Source organism: Rhea americana, unplaced genomic scaffold (genome assembly GCF_003343005.1).
Source record: "Rhea americana isolate MKP2758 unplaced genomic scaffold, rheAme1 scaffold_10, whole genome shotgun sequence".
Taxonomy (NCBI): Eukaryota; Metazoa; Chordata; class Aves; order Rheiformes; family Rheidae; genus Rhea; species Rhea americana.
The window spans coordinates 1,624,354-1,647,324 of record NW_028185039.1 but is presented as its reverse complement, the minus strand read 5'-3'; the positions used below and the strand labels follow the sequence as shown (position 1 = coordinate 1,647,324).

Below are 22,971 nucleotides of genomic sequence, written 5' to 3'. Positions count from 1 at the left end.
CCTACGCACGAGAAATCCTTCAAGTGCTGACAGCTGACAAGCCCCAGAGCTGCTCCACAGCCTCCTCCAGCCTTGCAGGGTGATCCCTGCTCCTAAAAGACGATCACATGCAGATGCTGAGGCTCTGACTAAGACACGCACTGAGAGGCTGGAGAAGGGATGCTGGGGAGAGCAGGCATGTTGCAYGGCTGACTCAAGTCTGTTTTGATGGTGAAGGTCACTGCCAAGAAGGAGGGCAAGCTGCAAGATCCTGGGCTAGTTTCTGATTTCCCACGGGTCTCAACTGCAGCTTGAATTTGCCACTGTCCTGGAGACCAGATAGCAGCTTATGGCAGAGCCATCATGAGAGCCTGGAAAAGGCAGAGAGGGAGGTCCTGGAATAGAGCTGGGGCTACCCCTCACYGCTAGAGATGGTTGAACCTTTTTGGCTGTGATTGCCAGGCTCCCCTGGTCTGGAGGCCTGGGGATACCACTGCCCCAGAGTACAAGAGCATTACAGAAGGGAGCTAGAGCAGATGACCCCACAGGGTCCTTTCCCATGCTTTTGTTTGTTTGTTTGTTTGTTTGTTTGTTTGTTTGTATTCACATTTTTAGCAAGTACACAAAGGTTAAATAGGAAGCAAGATGGTATTCTCTCTGCCTACCAAGGAGCTCATAGGAGTGAAGCCAGAGGACAAACGTTCTGGAGAAGACTCTTCCTGGCTTGCCCTAGTGAAGAACTAGATTGCTGATCTCTGCTCCAGAGCCTTCAGGAGAAGGGCTGGATCCATCCTTTGGGTGCAAGATCTGAGCCAGTCCCACCTAGCCTTTAGCTCAGGGGGGTTTTGCCATCTTTGCAAAGCCACAGATGTACATGGCCAGAGATTTAYGGGCGAGATATGGTACTTCAGCTGGGGCACCAGGTCACAAAGTCTGCCTTCAGGTAGATGATCTTTTGCCCTTTCTCAAAGAAAAAGAAATCAAAACAGCCCAAGGCATCATAGGAAGATACCGGCAAGTGGGAAGAAAAGGGAAAGGTTGCAGGGGGTYCCCCCCTTAAGAAAGATAAATATGCAATAGCAAGAAGAAGCCAGAGGTCAAAGTGTCTGTGGGGAACAGATGTGGATGAGATGATTTGGAGAAGCCAAAGCAGAGCTGAAACAGGTGCTGGATCCAGAATGAGTGCTGTTTCAGCCCAGGATTGAGAGGCAAAGGTTAGGATTGAGCTTGCAGAGACCTGGAAACCAAGGAGGTGACTGAATTGTAAGTGGCACTGCATTTAATTGGAGCAGAATGCATGAAACGGGATAACGTAATTGGAAAGGTTATTTAAACTGAGTATTCAGAGGGAAAAAATAAAACATTGCAGGGAAAATAATAATACTTAGCACTTCTAATGTGCTTAGCATCTTCAAAACCTGGTCAGCCATTAACTGATTGCRCCTCTGCTAAGTCCAAAGGCTAATAAAAAGGGATGGTTCATTTAGTTATTTCACAGCTGAGCTTCTCAATAAGAAATAAGGAAAAGAATGCTGCTTTCTAACATGCTAGCAAATAAATACTTGGAAGTTGGAAGTACAACAAGATCCCAGCACATTCAGTCAGAACTTTCCAGACAGCTACTTCTTTGCTCACTTAGCATTTGTCCAGACCAGATCCAGATGTTACAGGGAACCTTGCTGGAGATTCGGCTCAGGAACATATCACAGATGGGCCCAACCGCTGCCTTTAGAGCCCAGGTCTCCAGCAGTSCTGAAATTCACTGTCTCTTGCCTGGGAACCACCTGTGAGCTAGTCCCCGCACAAGCACAGTCTGGAGCTGATGCTGGAGGCCCCAGGGGACACAGGGCTACTCTTCACATGCACAATTTGCTGTGCAAGATCAAGCACAGCAGCCTTCCCCAGGCGCCAAGCAGCTGCCTGGTCGGCAATGCCTCGGGGACACCAGCGTGTGCGCGTGCAATCCTGCTGATGGATGGAGCAAGTGATTCATGCTCAGGGGATACACCAATTACCCAGCCCTGCTCTCTCTCATCTTGGCAAACACCGCGGCTGGAGGGACCAGGCAGCTTTTCAAACTGCAATAAGAATTGAGGTATTTTATGTTTGTTTTATTTAAAAAGTAAACAGTTCTTTGTGTTTGATGAGCAAGCGATTTTGTAAACACTGCAGAGAAAACAGACTACACCGTTGCACCTCAGTAATTTCCAGCTTGTTTTCTCCACAGTAGCAGAAAAGGAGCAGGTAAGAGCTGTGTCATAAATACTCCAGACTAGTTGTGGGTAGCTGAGGGTCTGGAGGCTCCTCCCATTCAGGCCAAAGGGCTCTGGTAACAGCAAGCTGTGTAAAACTGTCTGGGATGAGGAAATTCTGATCAGGATGGAGCCTTCAGCCCACCATGTGTCTAGCCACTACAAGGGCAAGTAATACATCCTTCAAAGACCAAGTCCTGCAAGAGTTTTCATATTGTGCCCTGAGTGCAGAGTCAACCATCCAAAAATATCCAGAGAAGTCTGCCCAAATCAATATCACACCTCCAAATGCTGCCCACCACATAGCCGTGGGGCTGAAAAATCCCTTTTCTCATACTGTCTTTGTTCCCCCCAGTAGYAAAGTTCATTTATGCCTAATCTGAAATGGCTGTCACTGAATTTTGGTGCTTTGAAAATGGCTGTCAGCTTGCTCTTTGGATGTATCGTCTCCTGACCCAATTTCTCCTGTAACACCCACTTTACGATGTTCTTGGCCTTAGCAGCTTAGACATCCACAGAAGCATAGGCCTCATCATTTGAGCGTTGATGCTCAGTCACCCCAATATAGGTGTCCTTTCTTGGTGCACTGAAACTCCAGGSACTGCTTTGCAAGGCCATGGGTCACCCAGAGACTCTGCATCAGGTCTCMCAGTGCTATACTGACAAGGCGTCTCCATGGGGCTAGTCACTTCGGCTCCACATCTGGGTCGCACCACCCATCCACGGGCCATCTAAGACCTCTAGCTCACCGACAAGCTGTTCAGGCAGGGGCTGGAAGAGGGCAATGCCTTACACATAGTCTGGCCCACTTCCTGCAGCAGAAAATAGCTCCTAGAAGACACTGGGGAGTTATTCCTCCATCTCACTACTGGGTGATCAAACAGGGGTCCTGCCTTTTTACGGAAGATGTGCACAGTATTTGTCCCTGAAAGCATTCACTGCATTTAAATATTGCCCCCAGAGCAGACCAGCACCGTAAGTTGAACTCAGCTCTCCTGGGACAAATCAACCAGTAGCAGTGCCATGACCAGWAGACAGAGTTTGAAGGAGTTCATGTTCTCCTGTCTTTTTGCCGCAGCCACAGCCTCCTGCCCTCTCAGCCGTGGCTGTAGGGGATCACCTTTTCTTTCTGTTTCAGGTTTCCTTCATGTTAAGCGAAACGTTCCCTGTCTCAGTTCCTAGCACGGCCCCACAAACCAGTGGCTAGGAGGATGAGCTGGGGTGAGAACAGGAGGATGTGAGCAGGGATTCCCTAAACCAGTGTTACCACTAAGCATGTCTCCCCTAAGAGGAGTTTTGCCTGAGTGAGTCAGACAGGGTTAGGACCTCAATGATTTATAGTGCAGGATGCATCTTCCTGGTCGTCTGAGGGACTTGGGGAAGATGCTGAATACAGAGACACCAGTAGCCTTGCTACATCTCTAACACAGATTTCTGAACAGAGGAAATTTGGGATGCAATGTGCTAACGATGCCATGCTACCTTCTGCTAAATGTTCACGTATAACCAGGCAGTAGATATATGGATTGTGCAAGATACTGATTCTCCTCTGCCTGTTCCTGGCATAACGAAGCCCAATGGGTGTGTATAAACAAAGAAAGCATCACTCTCACTGGACCTCATGCATCATTTATATCCATCTTTTCCATGGCACAAGAAACATTTACATATGCCAGCATTAATTCCAAACGCCACTTCAAAGCCATCTCTGTCTAATGAACCCCATGCGCTGTGCACAGCAAATTCCACCCGAAAAAATAATTAGCAACACACACCACCAGAGCATTACAAGGGAAACGCAGCACACCACCTGCTGAAGAAAAATGAATGCCTGATTTATTTATTTTTCCCACTTTTTAGCAAGATTCAGGCTCTGACTCAATGCTGTGTTCTCTTCTGGTCTTTGTGGAGTGCTGGGGGGGTGTCATGTTCCCGCTATGCATTCCAGAATATGGATATGTTTGAGCTGGGGGTTTTAATGTATTTTCTTAGGTCATGATTGTACAGAGCTAGGCAAGACCCTGCTATTTTCCCAGTGCTAGGTGGGCCAGCTGGGATTTACAGTGCAGTAGTCTGCAACCCTTCCTCAGAAGTCACCAGGGTTCCTGGTTTGCAGGTGCAGAGTTGCCCCCAAGCCGAGCCTTGGCTGATGGTTGGGAGCAGTAAGCGAAGCATGGAGCCTCACCTCAGCCTGACATGCCTGAAGAGCCTTTAACTCCTGATTATCACCAGCCTAACTGAGAAAAAGAGGTGGAGGTGAGATCAGGAGATGAAGTCTTGAGTGACTATACCAGCTATGGTTATGCTCTTCCCCCTGCTCCCTTCCATCCCGTGCAGTACACTGCCCCCAGGGTGTTCATGATGTGGACGGCTCAGGGAACACACCTACCTTTATTAACACCGTTTCTTAGACCTGCCTCAGAGCACTTGTCCCACTCATATCAAGAGGAGCAGTATGTTTTAGCAGCAGGCTCAGTACGGGTGGCAGGAAGGCTCTACACTGGCACTGCCACAGGAGCCCCAGGTCATGAGCCCCCTGGTAGCAGGACAGTTGCTGAAACTGGGAGGTAGCTGGAGGTGCAAGGGGGACCGACCTGTGCTGGGGTGATGCTGGGATCCCGGGCTCCCCCTAGGTCCTGTCATCCTGGAACACAAGCRAAATATTCAGTGGGATGCTGGTCTTGGCCAGACACACTACATTTCCAGTGCGAGTCTCCAGTACACAACCATGCCAGTCAAAATGTCAGTCTCTGTCTTGCTAGGATGCAAAGAGTTAAACTGCTGTTCCTATGCAAATTAGGCTTAATTAATCCTTTTCATCAGTTGCAAATATACCTTCTGAACCYTATTAAAAACATGAATATGCAAATTCAGACCTTTTTTAATACTCATTTTCAAGGACTTGGAGTCAGGCTTGATTATTCGATTCCCGTTAACAGCCTGTAAAACTTGATGCAAAATTTAATTTCCATTTTAAGTTACCCCCCAAAAAAAGAATCTGTTGGTAATTAAGCTAATTACAGTGTTACACTAAAGAGGAGACAAACAAGGAGGACAAGATCATTCATTGCATTTAACACCAGTAACAGGACTTGGGAACTGTGCAAGGCCAGAGTTAACAGTGAAGTCAGGAAACAGCAGCAGTGGAAACAGGGCATGTGTGCGGAGGCTGGTGCTGATGGAGGGACCCGATGCCTTCTTCACCCTAGGAAAGTCTCTCCTTCAACCCTGTGAGCCATCCTCCTCCTCTRGGCAGGGCTGGGCCCCCTGTGTGTACCCTGGGGCTGTCTCAGTGTAAGGGAGAGAAGGGAGGAGGTGCAGCCCAGCCGGCAAGGAGACATGAAGGCTCCACCCAGGGCAYGAATGAGGTTGTGTTAGCAGCCATGGATTCTGGACAACCTGCAGCACAACCTATCTACCAGAGCAACTGGGGCTGYGCATCCCATGCAGGGGGAGATTTCCACCAGCCTGAGTAACTTCATCRTATCATAAACGCATGTCTGGGATGTAGTGGGACAGTTGACAATCAGTAGCACATTAGAGGTGACAGGTCCTGCAGGCCTCCAGCTGATAGAGCCAAGACGTTCCACTTACCCTACAGGAGAAGACCCATAACGCCCCCACTCTGCAGGAGACACTTACTAACCACTGCTCTTCTCCTACCCTGCAGTACTTTCCAGTGCACCACAGCCATATGAGGGACAGAGGTACAAGATGTGACTCTCTGGAAGCTCCTGGCAATGGCCAGCGTATGCTAGGAGGTGTAAACCAAACCTACCTGTTCCAGTCCGGCAATATGCTGTGTTAAAATGGAGATACTATGCATCTGTTGTGCTTAGATCTGGCTTCTCCCCCCTGCAGCCACTGGTGCACCAAGGGGTCCTACCAGTGCAGGAAGGCACCAGGCCAGCTCACTCTAGCAGTGAGGGCAGCCAGCTAGGACAAACATCCCTCTGYGGTCACACACCAGGCGCCGGAGAGTCAGGGCCTGGTGGCTCCAAATTTGCCTGTCAACCTTCCCCTTCCTCCCAGCTCTGCCTGTATGTAATTAAAAAAAAARGCTGCTATAGACTGTTAATTATGGTTTACCACAGCAGTGATCCCTTAAAATCAATCATTAGCATGCCTGAGATCTCTTTTGTATTTGGCATACTCTAATGAGTTAGTGAAGTTAACGAGCGATTTGTTACAGCTACAATCCTCAAYGTCATGTTGGGGTTGGTAACTAACTAGTGGCAACACACGATGCCGGCTTGCCTGTCGCCATATCTTTTTGGAGGGATGAATCACASGACCTGGCACTTGGCTGGAAACACACACATATGATGCTGGGCCCATTTCAAGGCYATAGTTTGGCATCTGGAATATTGGTCTACCGAGTAAGTGACTCTAGCATTGAAATGAAGTCCTAGCATTACCTAAAGACTTACCTAAAGACATCCTTCATCTGCAGGATGGATCCACCCAAGAGAGTGTTGTTAACTGTTGAGATTTTAGTGATCCTCTACATCTCCAGTGCAGCTGCCAGGCTGAAGGCTCTATTCTCGTTGGGTTTGGTTTATTCCCTGCCATCACTTCCTTTCTGAGATTCCTCCTACTCCTCCCAGGACACACAGCAAGAGAAGCTGTCACTTCAGAGCATGCCAATCAAGCATGGCTCTGCTTGATAACGGTGGAATAAGAGAGGGAGCTGATCACGTACATCCCCAAGGGCTGGAGCGTGACTCCCAAAACAAACCGAGGAAAGACACATGCACAAGGAGGAGCCAGGAGAGCCTCAGAAGGGAGAAAGGGTGAAGGAGTGACAAGGTGATTGCAGTCACCCTGTCATTGTAGCGGGCTGGTCTCCCTTTCTCACTCTGTGGTCAGTGAGGAGTGGGAGGCACCTCCAGACAGCAGCACAGAGGATCTAAGAGAGATTTGTGCCCTGAGTTTTTTTTTACAGAGAAACTGCTTCTCTCGAGTGGTTAAGGGAACAGACTGGCAGACAAACCAGCCATCGTCCCCAGCAAAGCGAAGTGCCTGCAGTTGTACAGTGTAAACACTACCCAGTACATGCTCAGAGAGAGAGGAACGGTTCATCTGCCGAACTTCACAGCCTTTCATCTACCTGGAAAACATTTCCATCACATTGATGCAAGAAGTCTATGATCCCTAGATAAAAGGACTCTGACTTGGTGACACAGGAAATTCTCTTGCCCTCTAGCAAAGTCCTGTGCCTCATACTTCCTCCTGCATCTGCATCTTCCTTCTTTTTGACCTGGTCCCGTGCATCTTGTCAGTGGTGTAATATTTTGGGGGGAGTCAGGGATGGAGAATTACCTTCTCAGTCCCTACAGGCAATCAGCTTGCTCCCTGAACCATGAGATATGATTGCCCTTATTATTTTAGATTGCATAGCAGAGAGTCTTGTTAATGGTCATAAAATTATCCAGTCTTTATTTAAAATCCAACCACCGTCTGTGTTTCAATGACCTCCTGATGGTTTCTGGCTTTGTTCCAGGTTGAAGAGGCATCAGAAGTGACCACAGAGGAAAAAGAGGCAGTGGGAAGATTAAAGAAAAACAACTAAAACCACAACAAGCAACAGCAAAACAAAGAGAATTCAAAGTAAAACAAGGAATATTAAAGAGAGCTCAATCAGTCAGCTGGAGAGTTCAAAAAAACACAACATGTCAAGAAGAGAAGGAAGCAGCATCAGGTAAAATTAGCAACACTAATAATTCATCAGTGCTGGAGCCTAGGCCAGGAAACAGCACAGGGAAGAAGAAGGGGCCGGTAGATGCTTGATCCCATCCAGGGGAAGCAGGAGAGARAAGTGACACAGCCTGAATGAACTGAGAGTCTTGTTTAGATGATGGTTTGGGTGAGGACCAAAGACATGGGCTACTCCCAGGGCGGCCTCCAGCTTCTAGGAACTGCCTTTGGGCTCCCTACCCTACATGGCAGCCTTCTCTTTAGCTGTATTTATCTCCTAGGAAGAGCCTTCCTAGCCATCACCTTTCTCCTCAGTGCCAGCAAGGTTCTTTTACTACAAGGAGTGATGGACGGCGGTGGCCTCCAGACCTTCCCTGCCCTAGAACTGCCTCATCTCACCCCTCCCTGCCTCTCCCTCTTCTCCACCCGAGCCACCATCCTTGAGTCTAGGACAGGCCTAAGCTTCCATTTTCTCTCTTGTATGGCCTTGAGGGAAAAAAAYGCACAAAACTGAGCCAGGTGCAGTACCTCAGAGACCCAGTCACCCCCGGGGGAGGAGAGCAGGAGCAACCGATGGACTCACCACCCAGTGCCTGGGGCTGGCACCATCCCATTTAGTGTTTAGCAGTGCTTGGCCACTGATTTCTGAATAGAGCATTTCCAAAGCAAAATCTCTTATCTCTTTTAGTTACTAGACTTTCTAAAGGAAGACTGCTCCACTGTCCTTTCAAACAACATCTAAGAGCCCCCAAAGTACCAAAAAGAATAATAATAGCCCCGCAAAGAGAAACAACAAATGGAAAAAAACCCAAGAAGCAGAAAACTGTTTTAATGTAACCAAGTTCAAACACAGATTCCCAACAATTTTGCAGCAAACCTGAGTCATGAAATTAAAAGTAGCATCAGCATATTTCCTATTAGCTAAGGTTTCTTTTTCAGAACAGATCATACATTCGTACTCTATTTTTCTAGACACTTGTGTCAATGCGATATCATCAGATGCCGTTCAGTTGCTCCGCTTAGCCTGAAAAAGCTTTCCTGTTGGGAAGGATGGGATTTTAATATTTAAAAAAGACTCTGAGAGAAAGCTTTGCTGATTTTTTTTTTCTTTTCAATATCCCTCCCCTGATCAGAGTGGGTGCATTTTGTAGCTTTTAAATATCATGCAACTTTTAGCATCGTTGCTATTAAATTCGAATCTGCTGTCACAGCAGGCAGCACAAATGTGATTTACACCAGCGTGCAGAGTGTGTTCTGTCCTCTCCAGCTACTACGCCGCCTCGTCAGAAACTCACAGTTGTTAGCTACAGTCACCTGGCATCTGACACCGTCATCACATTCCCAACATCTTCTAGTAGCTGAAAGCCATAACAGAACCAAACTTGCCTTCGCTGCGTCATCTCTCACCCCAAGCACCAAGGCCCAGAATCACCTTGGTGATGTCCTAGGAAGGTTTTGCCTCTCTCCCCCAAGGCTTTTTTCAAYGTTTTCCTGTCAGCCCAAGTCGCTCCATTTTCAGCTGTTTCAGCCCGATGCTGGGGTYGTGAAGTGGAAAGGGCTGTCGTTGCTCCACGTTTCGTTGGCAGGTTGGAGCTGGCTAAGGGATGCGTTGGGAACCCACCGGCAGCAGCACCAGCTGAACAGCCCTGGTACGGGCTGCGCTAGCTTGGGCCCTCCTTTGATGCGCTTGGGCTCCGCTTGGCCATAGGGCAGCATGTGGGGCCAAAGAGGGGCTCCCAACGGCTAACGCTGGGGCCCTCCCTGCCCACTGGTGCTGGGAGACCTCCCCTCCCATGGCAAAGCGACATTCCCGTGTTACAGAGCGTGCAGCACGGAAGGGCTCGCTGGCTTGTGCCCCCAGAGCAAGCAGAAAAACTGAGCATCACAAGCAGCATCTCTCCTGCCCTGTCGCTCACCTGTACCCAGCCCCATACATCTCTGGTGAGAGACGTCCCAGCCAGTCAAAGAGGATAGTGCAGGTCTCACCTCGCCTCAGCGGYAGCTCAGGAGATATCTGGGGATGACTCCTTGAGCGGACAGTTCCTCAGGAAGGCGATGTGCCTGCCCAGCTCCAGCTGTGCAACACAAATCCCGTTGAAAATCCTTGCAAGGGCTGTGATCTGAGCTCTGCCAGGCCGCGGCTTCTGATCCACGCTGTGGTGAAAGGGAGGGAGGAGGCCTCCAGCTTGTACCTGCAAAGGACCCTTGCCTGCCCTGACCCGGCTAACACGAAGGGCTGCTTGCTCTCTGCCCCTGTGTTAAAGGCTTTTGTGAAGCCCGCTTTCTTCCCTCTTGCCTTCAGAGAGGCTGTCTGCACTGTGCTGTGCTGGCCCCTCTGCAGCCAGCAACACATGGGAAAAACGGGAGGTTTTCCCAGGCCCGAGAGGGGAAGAGCCTCGTCCTGCTGGCCAACTTCCAGTGAGAATGTCAGGCGGGAAAAGAGGGTTTCCCTTTCCTCCCTGGGCCCTGTTTCTTCCTCCCCCACCCTATTCCCAAGCTTGCTCCTTGCTCCTATCTCCCCCCCAACCCCCAGCTTCATGGTCTCCCCCTCTCCCTATAGCATTACATGAAGGAGATCCTTAATTAACATCTATAAACCACTGAGCCATGCCCAAGCTTTTCCATGGATCATCCCACAAGCGCTTGCTTAGTCTCTGCTCAGGTACATGCTTACTTCCAGGACAACTCCTTGGTGCTCATACAAAGGAAAAGCATTGATGCCAAAGGAGCCAGGGAATGAACAGCAGGAGCAAGAGGCTCCAGGTTCATAGGTGCAACCTCTGAGGTGAAGCAAGAACCTTGGAAGTGCCTGCCTTACCCAAGAGCGCTGTTGCTTACAAGGACCATATGGCAGTACTTCACAGCTCTTTGCCCCTGTTAGATATTTATATATGCACATAGATGAAAAGGGTTGATCAGCAGAGGAGCAGGGACTCATAAGCAGTTTGAGTGAAGGGAAGCTTCAGGCAACACTGCAAACAAGACAGTGCTCCAACACTGAGTCCCCCAGCCGTGCATTAATAAATCATATTTTACAGCTTATAGCACATAAACCCAGCTAGCGTGCACAGAGACCCAGCAAGCATACACACACTTGTTAACACTCTCGCCTCTCCCCTCCAACCAACTGCAAATTTATTGCTGATCTCCTAAGATTTCCTAATATGATTTTTTGCAAACCAGGCTGGAGCTTTGCAAGCAACAAGCTGAAGACAAATGGGACTTGTACACCCAGCACCTGGAGTGTTTGAAAACTGCTGTACCATCGGTGGCAACTGGTGTCACTGTGCTGCTCCAGAGGGTCTGTTGCCTGTCCTCTGTGATGAGGGAGTGCAAGGTGGGTGGCAAGCATGGCAGCAGGGCCCTGCAATGATCTGCTGAGCCCTGGGTAGCTCAGCACAGAAGGAACAATCACTGTAAAATTCAGTATTGCAGTTATTCTTCACAACTCCCTCATGGGAGAGACAAGCATTGTAATTATGGCTGTACCGACAGGAGCTGCTACAGCGGCAAGGTTCAGCCATCTGTTTGGGGCTTTATCCTGAATTTGGCATAAGAGTTGGAACTGGAACTTGGGGAATCTCAAGTCCTTTCCCCAACACCGTGTCTCACCAGCATTGCAGGCTGTTTTGCAACGGCCACACTTTCAGGCAAATGCTCCCAGGCCTTGGTGAGAGAGTCTTAGAGCAGCCGAGCTTCCCAAAACCCTGGTTTCACGTAGTGCCCACGTCTGCCCACTGCCCAATAGCATCTCAGTAGAAGTAGGACAGAGGTGCTGCTTGCCAAAGCATGACAACTAGCCCAGCAGTCTCCCCATCTACTAGCAGGACTAGTCTCTGCACCACACAGGCACGCTGAGCCAGGCACCTGGCTTCAGGAAAATGCCTCTTTCAGGAGTGTTACTTTATTAAACTTTTTCGAACAAACCAGTTTTGCTGGAAGAACAGGGTGCAGGAGGGTAATTCATCTGTGTCTCTCCTCTACACTGAAGGAGTCTCAGAAGACTAGTATTTTTTTTGCACCAAGCTATTATCCATTCAGTCCTGGGAGGCAACTTTCCAACGGGTAGAATGCTTTTCCCCTTGTCACTTCCCAGCATCACTTCTCGCCTCACCTGTGTTTTGCTAAGATAGAGGGTTTATTGTAAACTTATTAATTACTTCATTTCTCCTGCGAGGAGCCAGGAGAAAAATTTTCAGCAGCAGCCAGGATCCGCTATTGTGTTGGCGGAGGAGTTGAGCATGGCTGACGTCATGATTCATTTTCTCCATGACTGAGGAAGGCGACTTGCAGTGCCATGTTGCGCATATGAATCAGGCAGCATTCCCCTGCCACAGCATGCCAGGCAATTCATCTTCCACCACAACTTCTTCAAGCAGAAGAGAAGATGCCAAACTTTTACTGCTGCCTTTCATTCAAATAGCAACACTTCCTTGCAAACCCCTGCAGAGAGGAGGAGCTGGGAAGATGGGGCTTACAGCCTCCCCAGAGCACATGCTTGTCCCACCACTTCTGATCAGTTGGGTCTACAGCAGCTATTTTCCATGCCTGTAGATATACTGATGAATCCCAAAGTGACTCCACTAAGAGTGGCCGGCAGCCACTGTGAGCTTCTAAGCTAACTTTCTAGCCTTTTCTCCAAGCTTAGAAGTAGATTCTTGGTGATATCAAGAGGAAACCAATAAACACAAAAGCTCATAACAAACTAATTGATTTACAGCATGAATGAGACACGTCTGGAAAAAATAACGTAATGATGTCCTCCAGTCTCAAAGCACTACCAGCCTCGGACCACTGATGGGTGGTTCATTATCACACTTTATACATGGAGAGCACAGAGGCAGCACAGTGTACATCCCAAATCACAGAATAGGTAAGGTTGGAAGAGACCTCTGGAGATCATCTAGTCCAACCTCCCTGCTCAAGCAGGGTCACCTAGAGCATGTTAGACAGGGTTGCATCCATGCGGGGTTTGAATATCTCCAGAGAAGGAGACTCCACAACCTCTCTGGGCAACCTGGTCCAGTGCCCTGTCACTTGCACAGTGAAGAAATTCCTCCTCATGTTCATGTGGAGCTTCCTGTGGTTCAGTTTTTGCCCATTGCCTCTTGTCCTTTCACACGGGACAACTGAAAAGAGTTTAGCCCCATCCCCTTGACACCCTCCCTTCAGATACTTATACACATTGATAAGATCCCCCCTCAGTCTTCTCTTTTCCAGGCTAAACGGGCCCAACTCTCGCAGCCGTTCCTCCTAGGGCAGGTGCTCCAGTCCTCTGATCATCTTCGTAGCCCTACGCTGGGCTCTCTCCAGTAGCTGAGTGTAAATAAAGAAGTCATACACTCAGATTAGGAAGTGACACTTTATTCTTAGGATAAAAGATGTATCTCCACTGCAACACAAAATGCTTGACTTCAGGAGGTGTTCCATCCTCCACATCCCTTCCAAAGGAGAGACGACACCCCCAGCAAGGTGGCAGATATGCACATCCTGCCCACAGGCAGCAGGTTAAAACCAGCAGTACAGTGCAATACACCTTGAGGAGATCCCTCCCACCATCTGCACTCCTGAGATAACCAACTGCCCAAGAGTCTTGTCAAGGAACAAAAAGCACGTCAGTGACATCGCAGCACACCATGAGACAGAGAAGTGTCAATGCAGGTACATGGTCTTCAAAAGTCCATTTATACTTGTGCTTCTCTGCTGAGTGATGGCAGACTAGGAGCTGGCATTCTGGAGCTGAGACTCATGTAATTAGATAATTTGAAAATAATTTCAACACTACTGAGTGATGAGCCATTTGCAATAGCAGGAGGTATTTGAAATTAACCTGCTAACTCATGACTCTGATCCTTCACCAATGTCCTATCTTCAGGGACCAACCTCTTAGCTCCTGTTAGGAGAGGACTATTCACTAGCTGTGTGGCCAGGGAGCACCAGCCTTCCTCAACACTCACGTGTGTTTGTCTGCTGAGGCTCTTATTTTGGGGATCCTCTTGGGAAAAGTTGTGAATAGCAATGTTGTGGCTTATCAAACCAGCATTCCCACCTACCTCCCAGAGAGATGGTAAGAGAGTCTGGGGAGTTTAAATACATTTTACAGTTCATATGTGGGGTTTGGCAGAGGATAGCCCTGGGAGAGATCTAGATTTCCCTTCCACATGAGGGAAATGAAGTTTTTCAGAGGAGCAGGAGGAAGCAGGTTAGGGAATCAATATAGAAGAAGAGGGGAGAAGGAGTTTCCCAAAAACCAAAACCAACCAAATGCCATGGGTTAAGGATGGGAAGGGAACTCACTACCTTATGAACACCAGGGGTGAGTCACTATCCTGTCCAGGAGTGCTCCTTGCCTGGTTGATGAGTGTTGTGGGACTGGTACAAGCTAAGCAATGGTCTGGCGGCTGAAGAGGTCGAGTGTAAGGGCACTGAGGAATGCTGGGATGCTGTCCTGGCGAAGCAAGTGGAGTTCAATGAGCTCCCGGATGGTTCGAGAGAACTCAGTTTCCAGAAGCTGCATTTTTCCACTAGAGGAGCTGCAGGCCTAAGGGGGAAGAAGAACAAACCCATTAATACCACAGGGTTTTAATTCACTTTCCACAACACAGAGAACTAGCACCATGGCTCTGAAGGCTTCTTCAGTGAGGATCTGCCTGTAATCAAGGAAATGTTATCTGCTGCAGAGCAGGTGTTCGACACACAACTTAATTGGGCCATTATTGAGTTCTGCATTTCCAAAATCTCTGCACAGGAACCCCTACACGAGCCTCCCTAAATAACAAATGGCACAGTAGGGAAAAGAATGGTTTGAGCATCTTGGAAACAGCCTGAGCAAAAGCCAGGCTCACACCACCTGCAGCAGAGCAGCCAGTGCAGAGCCACGATGCCCACACTGGGGACTCCATCACCCACCAGGGCTTGGGAGGCAGGAACTATACCAAAGAGTTTTCTTTCTATGACACTAAGGAACACTTATCCCTGAAGTCCTTCCTATTCCTGAAGGAGGAAGTGGATGTGTTCCCAACTGACATGACTCCTTTTGAATGAGCTGCTGATTCACTCCACATCCCTAAAGCGTATCAAGATGTTTAAATCAGCCTGGTAGCGCATATCCAAGAGCTCCAGAAGAATTATTCCAGAGATGCTAACATGAAAATAAGGAAACTCAACATGTGGGAAGACATTACAAATCTCCTGTAACACATAAAACAAGCAAAAAAAAGAAAAAAAGCTAAATGAAAGAGATGTAAGGAAAGCTTGGAGCSTTTCCTGGCCCTGGAGGCACAAAAGCTGCTTGTTTATTAGTAAACATCAAAAACAACACAGCGGAAATGCTAATTCTTTCCCCTGCCATTTTSCCCTTCAAAACACTCCCACTCCTAACTGTTCTGTACCACTGCTTCTCCCTGAAGCTCAGCTGGGGCACTATGAGGGCTCCTGTGGGGAGCAGGAGTGGGGCAGGCTCCCATCCTATCAAAACACCCAGAGCTGAGGATTTCCATGGCAAAGGAAGACATGGCTTTACCCGCTAGGAGAGAAGTGAAGTGTTACTCGCCAAGGGCCCCAGGGAACCTGCTTGTTTCCGATTTCACGTTTCCAAGAATCTGGACACATCTGATTATGAACTTTTCATGTATGTGTCACTTCTGACTGCAAAGAGTACAAGGTACCAAGGATGTCCCTGTCACCCCYGAGCCAGGGAGAAAATCTAAACAGGATTTCAGAGAGGAAAAGTAAATTAACATTAGTTTAGATTCTCYTCCACTTCAGCTTAGTTCTTTTTCAGCAACTCCAAAAGATGCTTGGTGCCTTAATCAGTCCCTTAGTGGAGCTACCCTACTTGCTTTCTGCACATCCCTTGTGCCACAGGTTCAGATTAAAGAGTCTAACTAGGAAAAGGGAAGAAATGGCAGATCATTAGGAAAYTAGTTTGATGGTACAGCAAGGAGTGTACATCTGCAATCTATCTTAAAGGTTAGGCACAATGTGAAGCTCTAGAACAGTTGCAAATTAGTATATGGGCTAGGTGCTGTCAAAGCAGCACAGGTTTTGTTTTGCAAATCTGTCCTGGATTGAGCTGATGAGAAACACAAGTTTAGGATGAAGGTCCAAGTATTATGAATGCATCACTTGTGTCTTCAGAGTCAACGCTGAACTGAATTCACCTGAAACACAAATTTAATCTCTGTATGAAAGACACTGCCTCCTTCTTAGAATTAAAACACTCTTTGGGCACAAAACTAATTTTCTAAGAATTTACAAGTAAATCCATTAATTGGTTTACTAGTTTAACTAATTAAAGTAAGTTCCTTAAGAAATGTAGCTTCCACTGCCAGACCATTTGTGTGTGTCTTATGATCTCAGAAACAGAACTTAAAATGTTTTAAACTTGTCTACTTTGAGCTGACGGTTGTATTGGGTGAAGACAACATTTGAATAATTTCTTTTTTGAGAGATTAATGGTCTTTTCTCTTAACTATTCTTCATAACTGCAGTTTCATCCTTCAGCAGAGGCAGAATAATAATGTTTGGTGAAGTTACATGAAGAAATATGTGCTTTTTAGAGGACTGTTATTCCTTACTGTGTTCAACAGGACTGTGGTTTCTCTTGGTTGTCTGACAAGCAAGAGAAGCAACACCTTCCTGCTTGGGCTCCCTCTCACCAGGAACAGTCAGAAGGGGCATCCACAGAAGACATCTCACCCAGGTTTGTTCAGTTCTCTTCCCTGACAAGAACAAGGAGAGCAAGCAATTCTTTCTCTGCCAGGAAAATATTTAAATGTTAACTCTGAGGATGGAAACTTGCAGTTCAGCTCATTTAGTCTCACACTTCTTAAAAACAAACAAACAAACAAACAAACAAAAAAAAACCTTTAGAAACTTGCTTTTTTGGGGAGTGTTTTAAAACAACTATCATTGTTACTGTTCTTATTGTCTGTTTTTACTGTTTTTTTCTTTTTTACCCATCTGCTCATAATGTAGTATAGACTGGGATACAGATAGATATACATATTTACAGCTGTTATTGAGTTCAACRGTAAAAGTACCCATGCAGCATGTACTTTACAAATAAAGTGATTATAAGAATAGCAATACATTCCCATTAATTCACATAATGTTTTTTCAAAAGCAAGTCTGCCCCATACCTGGGACRTTAAATAAGCTGCAGGCAGAGAGGAAAGAGCCAGGAGAGGTACTGTGGGAGCTRGAGAGAGCAGGGACCATGGTAGGGGAGGAGACATGCATCGGTGGGCAGGAAAGAGGAGGCAGAAGACCCCGAAGGGGATGCTCTGTTGAACAAAATCTAYTTGCTTGCTGCCTGGGTGCCAGTTGTTTCATGCCATTTTGGATCAGTGCAGAGCATACCAGTGACATCAGCTTTAAAAACTGCAATTATGAAAGCTACAAAGCTGAAATTTCCAGCAGTTTAAAGCTATCAGGGCATTCAAGTCATCCTCCTCACTGCTCATACCCAAGACTCCCTCCACTCTTGTTTTTAATCAATTTTTTAATTAAAAAAATATCCCAATCCTCAAAGAAAATTCCTGGGCACAACCTCTACTAAAAAYAGAGGCATAGCTGAGAGCATGTACCAGCTATTCACAGGAACACACTCTATGCAAGGCAATCTCCATTCACCCCAGCAATGTACCCCGAGAATCGAAGTCCAGTCAAAGCTGAACATCCCCCAGGCTCATTCAAGTATAAAATGCCCAGATGAGGGACCCAATCCAGCATCACTCGGACCCACAGGGAAAACCAGTGAGCAGGAAAAGGTCAAGAAAGACCAGAGCATATTCAAAACCAGTTCTGGCTACTCTTGGCCCAACACTATTAAAATGTCTTACTCAAACCTATGTGGTTATTGTGTGTTGTTGCTTTCAAAGGCAACTGTCAAAGAAAAAAAAAAAACAAGACTTGGAGGGGCACTGAATACATAAGGTCAAAGGAAAGGCTGAGCCYGAGAGTCCTCTATCCTCCCTGTAGGCAATGCACACAGGGCTGCAACAAGAGGCAGTGTGGGGACCAACATCACACTTTGAGCTAAGTTAGCCAGCTAAGCACAGTGGTTAATGTGAGATGCAATATCCCCTCCAGAATTTCCCTGACTAAAGGGCAGACCAGGATCCTCAAGTCAGGCAGGATGAGAATACTGTCTCACAGACCTGGATCTTCTCATTCGTGGAAAAATCAGACTGGTATGCTAAATTACTGACACTCAGGTCTCAGCCATATTTTACTCAAATCTCACAAAAATACTCACAAAAGGGAAGAGATTCCCAGCTTTGGCTAAGCTCTGTTGCCAATTCAGTCTGATTTAAGGCCTACCGGGACCTTTCCTAGAAAGGCAATGGAAATCAATCTTGGCCCGGTGTTACCCCATGSCTGCTTTTGCTGGTGGATGTGTGCAACTGCTACAGATTTCAAGGGTGACACCCTGTTTTCTGCTTATAGGCTGTGCTACCCTATAGAGCAATCACATCGGCGAGCCGATTTCACTGCGTTGTGCCACATGAAGAAGACAGGTCTATTTACCACATGGCAACATAAACCCACAGCAGCTGCTCCTAGATCTGCTCAGAGAAAGGAGCCTTTAGTACAATTGCTTTTCCACAAGAATCGAGATCAGCTGCCACCTGACAGAAGGAAACATCATAAATCTTCCTTTTAACTCAAGAAATTGGTAAATTATTCGCACCTTTACAGTGTTTATATATACATATTTATACATATATACATACATACATATACATATATATATATACACACACCTATATTTGGCAGGCAAAGACTTGCATTATAGCTAAAACTGCACATATAGTTCTTTGCCAGCCAGGTACCTGGGAACTGGGGTGCCGCTGCCACTTTTTCTGCTCTGTGTATCGCTCTGTGCAGCAGATGAAGGTTGAGATATAAAACTAAAAAATTAATCATGGAAGATGCACACCCAAGAGAAGAAGCATTTGTTGTGGAAGCTGGAGCCTCAGTCACCAGATAAACTTTCAATCTGCTTCTTTTTCTGCTCAGTGCATCTGCTGCCAAATGCTGGGTGCATTTTCTGTTAACTGCAGTTTATCCTGTGTAAGGAAACGACCAGAGTAGAGAAGGGGTGCAGCAGAGAGGCTCCCCTYGCTCTCTTTCTCAGTGACTGCTAAGACAATCAAAATGTCTGTATTTTAGGAATGGGACGAAGYACGTAGATATCTAGGTTCATGTTGCATTGGCAACATGCAACTCTCTCAAATAACCACTAGTATGGTAGAAAAGTAAGCCCATTCCTCCAACAGCGACCACCTCAGAAAGGGGTTAGAGCAATCAATGCTGAAGATGCATAGGAGCAACGGGCACTACCAAGTGTCCTCACGAAGGGAAGGACTCAAAGCTGACAGGACCAGGCTAGCAATGCAGCAATGCATGAACTGTAGAGAAGGTGCTCTCAAATGCTGGTGCTCTGATACAACTCAAGCATTGATTTTGCTTTGAAGCTGAGATTGTCTTTGCGCCCATGCTGTTATTGCATTGAAACACTCTCTGAAAGCCAGTCCCAGCATTTTATTCACTGCTTGTTCCATCAGCTGAARGGTAGCTATATCAAAACTTTGATTGCCTCTTTTCGTCATTTACAAGAAAATATACAGTTCAGTAGTGCACTATAGTCTAGAGACACTAATTCTTAAAGTTTCTGTACACCCTTTTCTTCTTCTTTCTGATGTATTTTGGTAGCTAGAAAAAAAAAGGAAAAAGAAAGAAAAAAAAAAAAAGAATGACCTCACTCTGTCTCCAAAAATGTCATCAGCTATAAACTGGAATGAATTTAGTGGAGTGAACCAAAGTYAATTTAGTCATCCAAAGCTTTTAGGATCCTTTCTGAAAGATACTACTTCAGCACATGACTCAATGTCTTGTAKGCCTTCAGACTCTGAAAGAAGAGTGAGAAGAGGGTGCTGGGTTGCTCCAAAGAGAAAGCTGCCATAGGGATGTGTTATCATGAAGAAACATGGGGGAGAAACATGGAAAAAAGAAAAAGAGGGCTTCAGTATTCAACAGATTTTGAGAAGTCACCATTAAGTGGGGATATTCCACTGCAGATTTCCACATGGAGAAAGCACTACTATATTTAGGCATACGATCCACATAGTTCTCCTTCATATTCAAACATACACATCAAAGTGCTGGAGTTGGAGTTCCCACATGATTTTTCGGTAAGCTGACAAAAGTGACAGCGGTGCTTTGTATCAAGTCCAGTGTTACTTTAAAGCAGCAGGCTCAGCTTGGGAACTTCATTTCGAACCGCTCCTCACAGTGATAAACGGTTAAGTCTAAGCCCTGGGCAGAGTTGCCTGTGTGCCTTTCCACCCTTTCGCACTCAGAAGGGAAGCTCTGCCATACTCTGCAGTAGATGATACTTTTTGAGGCTATGATGTATTAGGGGTCAAAACAAACAAGTGAGTCACTGCACAGTGACATTTACCCAATGAAGGTATCGTGGAGGCTCCATCTTGTCTGCTGAGAAGCTCTGCTCTGCTTATTTCACAAATCACTTTCTGCGCAACGATGTCCAGAATACACTGGGGAAATAACCCTGTGCATGCCAAGGGATGGAGCAATATGGTTGAGACGCCAGGAAGAGCTTCTCTTGCCCCATTCAGCTCACTGGCCTCCTCTGGCGTTACAGCTCTGCCGTGGTTGCACGCACCTCTCCAAACCCCAGCTCTCTTACTGACATTTCCCTTGTCTCATGGTGTTCCCAARCCCTACTCAGAGCCTTTGGTGCTGCCTGCTAGGATGTTATGCAAATCTCCTCACAAGATCAATCCTTTTTGCAATTTGTTTTCACCACCCAAGTCCCTCAGAGCCACTCTTCACAAACGACAGTCACTCCCTCTTCCCCAAAACTTCTCCCTGTCAGGAAAAGTCCTCACGGTCTGCTGTACCAAATCATCTCACAAGAACTCCACAGTGGGACCATTACCTGTGCCACAGCGCATCTCCTGTCGAGTGAGCTGGGCACCCTCGTGTTCCTGATGGTCCCTGCCTCCCTGATGGCTTCCCCAGTGCACCCACTGCGGGGCCTCCCGCTTGCCTCACCACCCATTAGTACGTGTAAATCCTGTCACAGTCCAACAAACCAATTTGAAAATATTTTTTAAGAAGCCGCCTGCTCTGACCTTTAAAAAGAAAATCTTTTTGTTTCTGCCTCTTGCWTTAGACGCTGAGATTTTTCTAAATGTCAAAGGCCGTCTTGTCTACACGCGGCTGTCAGAAGAGGAGAGCCAAAATATAGCCGCAGAGAGGGCCTGCAGCCTCTTCGCGGGCTCTGGTGCGCAGCGAAGGGAACAGTCTCGAAAGCAAAGCTGGTCAGTCAGCGCGCTCGTGCGTACCCAACGGGCTGCTCACAACGCACCCCCACCAAGGGGCCGCCCGAACACGCGGCCAACCAAAAACTCGCAGAACTCGAGCGCCCGGCGAAGAGCACCCAAATCACTCGCTCCTGCAGGGAGACGCCAGGCATTTGCTTCTAGGCAATCAGCAGCAAGGTGGAAGAGAAGTYTGATCCCTACGTGCCACCACTTTCTAACACCTATCACCAGACTGGCATTAGTATGTGTCATTACCTACCTAGAATAAGCGTCTGTCTTCTTCACTGCTGTACCGCAAGGGCTATGCAGAGTGCGACAGACAGAGAAACAAAGAGGTTTTGTGTGTGTGTGTGTGTGTGTGCACGCACATGGAAACCGCCTGCTGAAGTTACAACAATCCAAAGAGGAGGTTCTGAAGTCTCTGTAATTGCTCAAACTTGGCTCTCTCGGGTGATGATATCATTATCAAAACGCCCCAGTTGAATTACGCCTCACCAATCAATCTCTCCTAAGTATCACACGCTGCTCAAATACCAGGTCCCCAGGTAGCCACTAAATCACTTTAATTAGAGGCTGTTCATTTAAAATTATAGAAATATTAAAAAACAAAACAAAAAAAAAACAAATTGCACCACAAGATGCRCTTACGGCTGGCAATATTTATGAGGTTATTTAACAAACTGTTTACTCGTTTCCTTCTTTCTTTTTTGTGGTAGCTGGTAGGTTTCTGCTGGCCAATGATACCATACTGCTCAGGCTGACGTGACACCATCCCAACATAGCCCTAACAGCATGTGCAGTTCTTCATCAGTCAAGCAACCTACCTTTCACAAATGACCACTCCTTGTCTCTAGCTAAAATTTTTCCCCTATAATATCCTCTTTGTAACTCAAAAGAGGAAGAGTACTTCTTTATAATAATTGCTTCTTGCCAAGACCTCTGACCTCCGTGTTGCCAGCTTGCTATATAAACTGAATTTATGAGGCAGAGAGGGATGGATGCCTGTAAAGGGCCTTCCAGGAAATGTAATGAAAAAGCTGCTTTTAGCTGCTGAGCAAAGAAAAGAGAGCACCTGGCAATGCCAAGAAGAAAATTGAAAGCTGGGGTGGGATAGGTGAGAAACAGCCCTGCGTGCACTGAGATTTATAGCAAACACTTCCTTTTTCTTTCTTATTATTCAACATTGAGATGAAACACAGTCCCACAATGTCTTTAGCACAAGAGGTCAGCTTATATACTTCCATCTTAATCCAAAACATGACCCAGGCACTATATACACGAGTGATAAAAGCGATAGGGTCTTGGCTATTGCATCAACTCAGTACCACAGAAACAYGGAGCGGGGAGCATTGCATAGCAGTGAGTTTCTCCATACAGCTACATGTTTTGATGTACGTGAGCTCTCCTGCACCAGCCCCAAGAGATGTAAACAACAGAAAATGTAAAAGGAAGCATTGCCATGTGCTGAAGTACCTCCACCTCTCTCGATGTGGGGAAAGCAATTGGTATTAATCCCAGGGGAGAGTGCAGCRAGCACTGGAGGGCAAGTTGTCTCTCACAAGGCTTCTCCTACAGGTTACTGCCCTTTACACTGTCAAATGTGATGCCATAAAAGAAAGATCAAAGGCTTTAAAATAAAGGAAGAATACTTTTTGATTCATASTATTACTATTTTATAGCTGAAT

At 46.9% G+C, this 22,971-nt stretch overlaps 1 protein-coding gene across 2 annotated transcripts in view; it reads right to left on the bottom strand.

Moving 5' to 3' along the window:
• Positions 1-13,276: 13,276 nt before the first annotated feature.
• Positions 13,277-22,971, bottom strand: part of MAD1L1 (mitotic arrest deficient 1 like 1) — a 361,949-nt gene continuing 352,254 nt past the window's right edge. For both annotated transcript variants that reach the window (XM_085301122.1, XM_085301129.1), the window contains exon 18: positions 13,277-14,469. In XM_085301122.1, the coding sequence (XP_085157248.1) occupies positions 14,311-14,469 (159 nt within the window). In that variant the 3' untranslated portion in view covers positions 13,277-14,310. The remainder of the gene's footprint in view (positions 14,470-22,971) is intronic.